This window comes from Cottoperca gobio, chromosome 15 (assembly GCF_900634415.1).
Source record: "Cottoperca gobio chromosome 15, fCotGob3.1, whole genome shotgun sequence".
Classification (NCBI taxonomy): Eukaryota; Metazoa; Chordata; class Actinopteri; order Perciformes; family Bovichtidae; genus Cottoperca; species Cottoperca gobio.
The window spans coordinates 23604577-23612076 of NC_041369.1; the positions used below are offsets into that span (position 1 = coordinate 23604577).

At 49.1% G+C, this 7500-nt stretch overlaps 1 protein-coding gene across 1 annotated transcript in view; it reads left to right on the forward strand.

Moving 5' to 3' along the window:
• The window catches only part of LOC115019831 (protein kinase C epsilon type-like), a 60127-nt gene that overhangs the window by 14884 nt on the left and 37743 nt on the right, over positions 1-7500 (forward strand). Inside the window, exon 3 of the mRNA XM_029449478.1 lies at positions 6946-7114. Coding sequence (XP_029305338.1) covers positions 6946-7114 — 169 coding nt within the window. The remainder of the gene's footprint in view (positions 1-6945; positions 7115-7500) is intronic.

The window sequence follows — 7500 nt, forward strand, 5'->3', positions numbered from 1 at the left end:
GATGAAGAGTGATGACAGAGAGGAAGAGTGAGGACAGAGAGGAAGAGGAAGAGTGATGACAGAGATGAAGAGTGATGACAGAGAGGAAGAGTGATGACAGAGAGGAAGAGTGAGGACAGAGAGGAAGAGTGATGACAGAGAGGAAGAGGAAGAGTGATGACAGAGATGAAGAGTGATGACAGAGAGGAAGAGTGATGACAGAGAGAAAGAGTGAGGACAGAGAGGAAGAGTGAGGACAGAGAGGAAGAGGAAGAGTGAGGACAGAGAGGAAGAGTGATGACAGAGATGAAGAGTGATGACAGAGAGGAAGAGTGAGGACAGAGAGGAAGAGGAAGAGTGATGACAGAGATGAAGAGTGATGACAGAGAGGAAGAGTGATGACAGAGAGGAAGAGTGAGGACAGAGAGGAAGAGTGATGACAGAGAGGAAGAGGAAGAGTGATGACAGAGATGAAGAGTGATGACAGAGAGGAAGAGTGATGACAGAGAGAAAGAGTGAGGACAGAGAGGAAGAGTGATGACAGAGAGGAAGAGTGATGACAGAGAGGAAGAGTGATGACAGAGAGGAAGAGGAAGAGTGAGGACAGAGAGGAAGAGTGAGGACAGAGAGGAAGAGTGAGGACAGAGAGGAAGAGGAAGAGTGAGGACAGAGAGGAATAGTGATGACAGATAGGAAGAGTGAAGACAGAGAGGAAGAGTGAGGACAGAGAGGAAGAGTGATGACAGAGAGGAAGAGTGATGACAGAGAGGAAGAGTGAGGACAGAGAGGAAGAGGAAGAGTGAGGACAGAGAGGAATAGTGATGACAGAGAGGAAGAGTGAAGACAGAGAGGAAGAGTGAGGACAGAGAGGAAGAGTGATGACAGAGAGGAAGAGTGATGACAGAGAGGAAGAGTGAGGACAGAGAGGAAGAGTGAGGACAGAGAGGAAGAGGAAGAGTGAGGACAGAGAGGAAGAGTGATGACAGAGATGAAGAGTGATGACAGAGAGGAAGAGTGAGGACAGAGAGGAAGAGGAAGAGTGATGACAGAGATGAAGAGTGATGACAGAGAGGAAGAGTGATGACAGAGAGGAAGAGTGAGGACAGAGAGGAATAGTGATGACAGAGAGGAAGAGTGAAGACAGAGAGGAAGAGTGAGGACAGAGAGGAAGAGTGATGACAGAGAGGAAGAGTGATGACAGAGAGGAAGAGTGAGGACAGAGAGGAAGAGGAAGAGTGAGGACAGAGAGGAATAGTGATGACAGAGAGGAAGAGTGAAGACAGAGAGGAAGAGTGAGGACAGAGAGGAAGAGTGATGACAGAGAGGAAGAGTGATGACAGAGAGGAAGAGTGAGGACAGAGAGGAAGAGTGAGGACAGAGAGGAAGAGGAAGAGTGAGGACAGAGAGGAAGAGTGATGACAGAGATGAAGAGTGATGACAGAGAGGAAGAGTGAGGACAGAGAGGAAGAGGAAGAGTGATGACAGAGATGAAGAGTGATGACAGAGAGGAAGAGTGATGACAGAGAGGAAGAGTGAGGACAGAGAGGAAGAGTGATGACAGAGAGGAAGAGGAAGAGTGATGACAGAGATGAAGAGTGATGACAGAGAGGAAGAGTGATGACAGAGAGAAAGAGTGAGGACAGAGAGGAAGAGTGATGACAGAGAGGAAGAGTGATGACAGAGAGGAAGAGTGATGACAGAGAGGAAGAGGAAGAGTGAGGACAGAGAGGAAGAGGAAGAGTGATGACAGAGAGGAAGAGTGATGACAGAGAGGAAGAGGAAGAGTGATGACAGAGAGGAAGAGTGAGGACAGAGAGGAAGAGTGATGACAGAGAGGAAGAGTGATGACAGAGAGGAAGAGGAAGAGTGATGACAGAGAGGAAGAGTGATGACAGAGAGGAAGAGTGAGGACAGAGAGGAAGAGGAAGAGTGAGGACAGAGAGGAAGAGTGAGGACAGAGAGGAAGAGGAAGAGTGAGGACAGAGAGGAAGAGTGAGGACAGAGAGGAAGAGTGAGGACAGAGAGGAAGAGTGATGACAGAGAGGAAGAGGAAGAGTGAGGACAGAGAGGAAGAGTGATGACAGAGAGGAAGAGTGATGACAGAGAGGAAGAGTGATGACAGAGAGGAAGAGGAAGAGTGAGGACAGAGAGGAAGAGGAAGAGTGATGACAGAGAGGAAGAGTGATGACAGAGAGGAAGAGGAAGAGTGATGACAGAGAGGAAGAGTGAGGACAGAGAGGAAGAGTGATGACAGAGAGGAAGAGTGATGACAGAGAGGAAGAGGAAGAGTGATGACAGAGAGGAAGAGTGATGACAGAGAGGAAGAGTGAGGACAGAGAGGAAGAGTGAGGACAGAGAGGAAGAGGAAGAGTGAGGACAGAGAGGAAGAGTGAGGACAGAGAGGAAGAGTGAGGACAGAGAGGAAGAGTGATGACAGAGAGGAAGAGGAAGAGTGAGGACAGAGAGGAAGAGTGATGACAGAGAGGAAGAGTGATGACAGAGAGGAAGAGTGATGACAGAGAGGAAGAGGAAGAGTGATGACAGAGAGGAAGAGTGATGACAGAGAGGAAGAGTGAGGACAGAGAGGAAGAGTGAGGACAGAGAGGAAGAGTGAGGACAGAGAGGAAGAGGAAGAGTGAGGACAGAGAGGAAGAGTGAGGACAGAGAGGAAGAGTGAGGACAGAGAGGAAGAGTGATGACAGAGAGGAAGAGGAAGAGTGATGACAGAGAGGAAGAGTGATGACAGAGAGGAAGAGGAAGAGTGAGGACAGAGAGGAAGAGGAAGAGTGATGACAGAGAGGAAGAGGAAGAGTGATGACAGAGAGGAAGAGTGAGGACAGAGAGGAAGAGTGATGACAGAGAGGAAGAGTGATGACAGAGAGGAAGAGTGAGGACAGAGAGGAAGAGTGATGACAGAGAGGAAGAGTGATGACAGAGAGGAAGAGTGAGGACAGAGAGGAAGAGTGAGGACAGAGAGGAAGAGGAAGAGTGAGGACAGAGAGGAAGAGTGAGGACAGAGAGGAAGAGTGAGGACAGAGAGGAAGAGTGATGACAGAGAGGAAGAGTGAGGACAGAGAGGAAGAGTGATGACAGAGAGGAAGAGTGATGACAGAGAGGAAGAGTGATGACAGAGAGGAAGAGGAAGAGTGAGGACAGAGAGGAAGAGGAAGAGTGATGACAGAGAGGAAGAGTGATGACAGAGAGGAAGAGGAAGAGTGATGACAGAGAGGAAGAGGAAGAGTGATGACAGAGAGGAAGAGTGATGACAGAGAGGAAGAGTGAGGACAGAGAGGAAGAGTGAGGACAGAGAGGAAGAGGAAGAGTGAGGACAGAGAGGAAGAGTGAGGACAGAGAGGAAGAGTGAGGACAGAGAGGAAGAGTGATGACAGAGAGGAAGAGGAAGAGTGAGGACAGAGAGGAAGAGTGATGACAGAGAGGAAGAGTGATGACAGAGAGGAAGAGTGATGACAGAGAGGAAGAGGAAGAGTGATGACAGAGAGGAAGAGTGATGACAGAGAGGAAGAGTGAGGACAGAGAGGAAGAGTGAGGACAGAGAGGAAGAGTGAGGACAGAGAGGAAGAGGAAGAGTGAGGACAGAGAGGAAGAGTGAGGACAGAGAGGAAGAGTGAGGACAGAGAGGAAGAGTGATGACAGAGAGGAAGAGGAAGAGTGATGACAGAGAGGAAGAGTGATGACAGAGAGGAAGAGTGAGGACAGAGAGGAAGAGTGAGGACAGAGAGGAAGAGGAAGAGTGAGGACAGAGAGGAAGAGTGAGGACAGAGAGGAAGAGTGAGGACAGAGAGGAAGAGTGATGACAGAGAGGAAGAGTGAGGACAGAGAGGAAGAGTGATGACAGAGAGGAAGAGTGATGACAGAGAGGAAGAGTGATGACAGAGAGGAAGAGGAAGAGTGAGGACAGAGAGGAAGAGGAAGAGTGATGACAGAGAGGAAGAGTGATGACAGAGAGGAAGAGGAAGAGTGATGACAGAGAGGAAGAGTGAGGACAGAGAGGAAGAGTGATGACAGAGAGGAAGAGTGATGACAGAGAGGAAGAGGAAGAGTGATGACAGAGAGGAAGAGTGATGACAGAGAGGAAGAGTGAGGACAGAGAGGAAGAGTGAGGACAGAGAGGAAGAGGAAGAGTGAGGACAGAGAGGAAGAGTGAGGACAGAGAGGAAGAGTGAGGACAGAGAGGAAGAGTGATGACAGAGAGGAAGAGTGATGACAGAGAGGAAGAGTGATGACAGAGAGGAAGAGGAAGAGTGATGACAGAGAGGAAGAGTGATGACAGAGAGGAAGAGGAAGAGTGATGACAGAGAGGAAGAGTGAGGACAGAGAGGAAGAGTGATGACAGAGAGGAAGAGTGATGACAGAGAGGAAGAGGAAGAGTGATGACAGAGAGGAAGAGTGAGGACAGAGAGGAAGAGTGAGGACAGAGAGGAAGAGGAAGAGTGAGGACAGAGAGGAAGAGTGAGGACAGGGAGGAAGAGTGATGACAGAGAGGAAGAGTGATGACAGAGAGGAAGAGGAAGAGTGAGGACAGAGAGGAAGAGGAAGAGTGATGACAGAGAGGAAGAGTGATGACAGAGAGGAAGAGGAAGAGTGATGACAGAGAGGAAGAGTGAGGACAGAGAGGAAGAGTGATGACAGAGAGGAAGAGTGATGACAGAGAGGAAGAGGAAGAGTGATGACAGAGAGGAAGAGTGATGACAGAGAGGAAGAGTGAGGACAGAGAGGAAGAGTGAGGACAGAGAGGAAGAGGAAGAGTGAGGACAGAGAGGAAGAGTGAGGACAGAGAGGAAGAGTGAGGACAGAGAGGAAGAGTGATGACAGAGAGGAAGAGTGATGACAGAGAGGAAGAGTGATGACAGAGAGGAAGAGGAAGAGTGAGGACAGAGAGGAAGAGGAAGAGTGATGACAGAGAGGAAGAGTGATGACAGAGAGGAAGAGGAAGAGTGATGACAGAGAGGAAGAGTGAGGACAGAGAGGAAGAGTGATGACAGAGAGGAAGAGTGATGACAGAGAGGAAGAGGAAGAGTGATGACAGAGAGGAAGAGGAAGAGTGAGGACAGAGAGGAAGAGTGAGGACAGAGAGGAAGAGTGAGGACAGAGAGGAAGAGTGATGACAGAGAGGAAGAGGAAGAGTGAGGACAGAGAGGAAGAGTGATGACAGAGAGGAAGAGTGATGACAGAGAGGAAGAGTGATGACAGAGAGGAAGAGGAAGAGTGATGACAGAGAGGAAGAGTGATGACAGAGAGGAAGAGTGAGGACAGAGAGGAAGAGTGAGGACAGAGAGGAAGAGTGATGACAGAGAGGAAGAGGAAGAGTGAGGACAGAGAGGAAGAGTGAGGACAGAGAGGAAGAGTGAGGACAGAGAGGAAGAGTGATGACAGAGAGGAAGAGGAAGAGTGATGACAGAGAGGAAGAGTGATGACAGAGAGGAAGAGGAAGAGTGAGGACAGAGAGGAAGAGGAAGAGTGATGACAGAGAGGAAGAGTGATGACAGAGAGGAAGAGGAAGAGTGAGGACAGAGAGGAAGAGTGATGACAGAGAGGAAGAGTGATGACAGAGAGGAAGAGTGAGGACAGAGAGGAAGAGGAAGAGTGAGGACAGAGAGGAAGAGTGAGGACAGAGAGGAAGAGTGATGACAGAGAGGAAGAGGAAGAGTGATGACAGAGAGGAAGAGTGAGGACAGAGAGGAAGAGTGATGACAGAGAGGAAGAGTGATGACAGAGAGGAAGAGGAAGAGTGATGACAGAGAGGAAGAGTGATGACAGAGAGGAAGAGTGAGGACAGAGAGGAAGAGTGAGGACAGAGAGGAAGAGTGAGGACAGAGAGGAAGAGTGATGACAGAGAGGAAGAGGAAGAGTGAGGACAGAGAGGAAGAGTGATGACAGAGAGGAAGAGTGATGACAGAGAGGAAGAGTGATGACAGAGAGGAAGAGTGATAACAGAGGGGGGGCTCCTTGTTACTTAACGTAATGGCTGATCAGTGAGATCAGTGCAGCCTTGTGAACATATCAACAGATAGGATCTGAAGATGTCCGGCTCCTCTGCTGCATGTGGGACATTTATTACCTGAACACATGATCTGAGCTCGTGAAGCCTCAATGATGAAGGAGACGACACAGACGATGTTCCCACAGAGGAGACGCAGTGGCTCAGTGGGTTGATGATGGCAAACATGGCCGCCAGAGTTGGAGGCGTGATGCTCACTCGGGGTCAGCCACGTCCAAATTACAGATCAATTATGGCCCCAGATTAGATCCAGTCATATGCTCACTACACACACACACACACACACACACACACACACTGCTCCCTTTTACGATTCTTTGTTCATCGTGGAGGCATGTGAGATAAATAAAGTTTTCTTCAAGATACCACGGGGAGAGTACCTGATGCTCATTGTGTGGTTCCTTTAAGGTTTTTCCTGAACTCCAGGACGTCTTTATTATGAGTCTCATGACTCACCTGATACATTCTCCCATTACCTCATTAACATTACTGCAGTCACTCATCTCTTTCTCCATGTGTGTGTGTGTGTGTGATTTACAGTGTTAGGCTGTAATTGAAAGCTCTGCTGCTCCTCTGGGACCTCCTCTGTAATGAGACAAAGTGACAGAAGGAGCAGGACAGACAGACACACAGAGGGGGCTCCATCTGCTGGCTACATGCTGTCAGTGCAGCTGAAGGTTCTATGACTCACCAAGAAGTTAGTCACCAGATCCTGCATGAGGTGCTCACTTATCTCATTGATGGTTCTTCAGGTTCCTGCTCTGATATTAAATCTACTGATACCTGCACGTGGGTTAGGATGGGTCTGTGCCGAGGTCTGCTCTCTGCGAGGGCCCTTCTACTTATTATAATGTCATTTATTTATGTGTGTGTGTGTGTGTGTGTGTGTGTGTGTGCGTGTGTGTGTGTGTGTGTGTGTGTGTGTGTGTGTGTGTGTGGGTGTACAGCTCCAGCAGGCTCCACAGAGAATGAGGAGCGTGTGTTTCGGCAGCGGATGGGTCCCAGGAAGCGTCAGGGTGCCGTCCGCCGGAGGGTCCATCAGGTCAACGGACACAAGTTCATGGCCACCTACCTGAGACAGCCCACCTACTGCTCCCACTGCAGGGACTTCATCTGGTGAGGACAAACACCTCATGATGACTGAGTATGCACAACTCATGTGACGTACACGAGATGTCAAGAGGGCGGTGAAGAGGATTTATTCATCTGGTATGGTGCCCGACGTCAGTGGATCATAACACATCAGCTGTGCAAGTTATCTGCAGACCCTCTGATTCTGAATGAGCCCAAAGCTTCTTATGAATAACAGATGTTGAGCCACGACAACAGTGACAATCCTGAGCATACAGTCATCAATGAACACAAAGGATATTAGGCTGATGATACACACACACACACACACACACACACACACACACACACACACACACACACTGAATGCATGAAGGAAACACATGCTTTACGGTAACGATGTGTTTGCAGAGCTTGTAAACATGTTAACC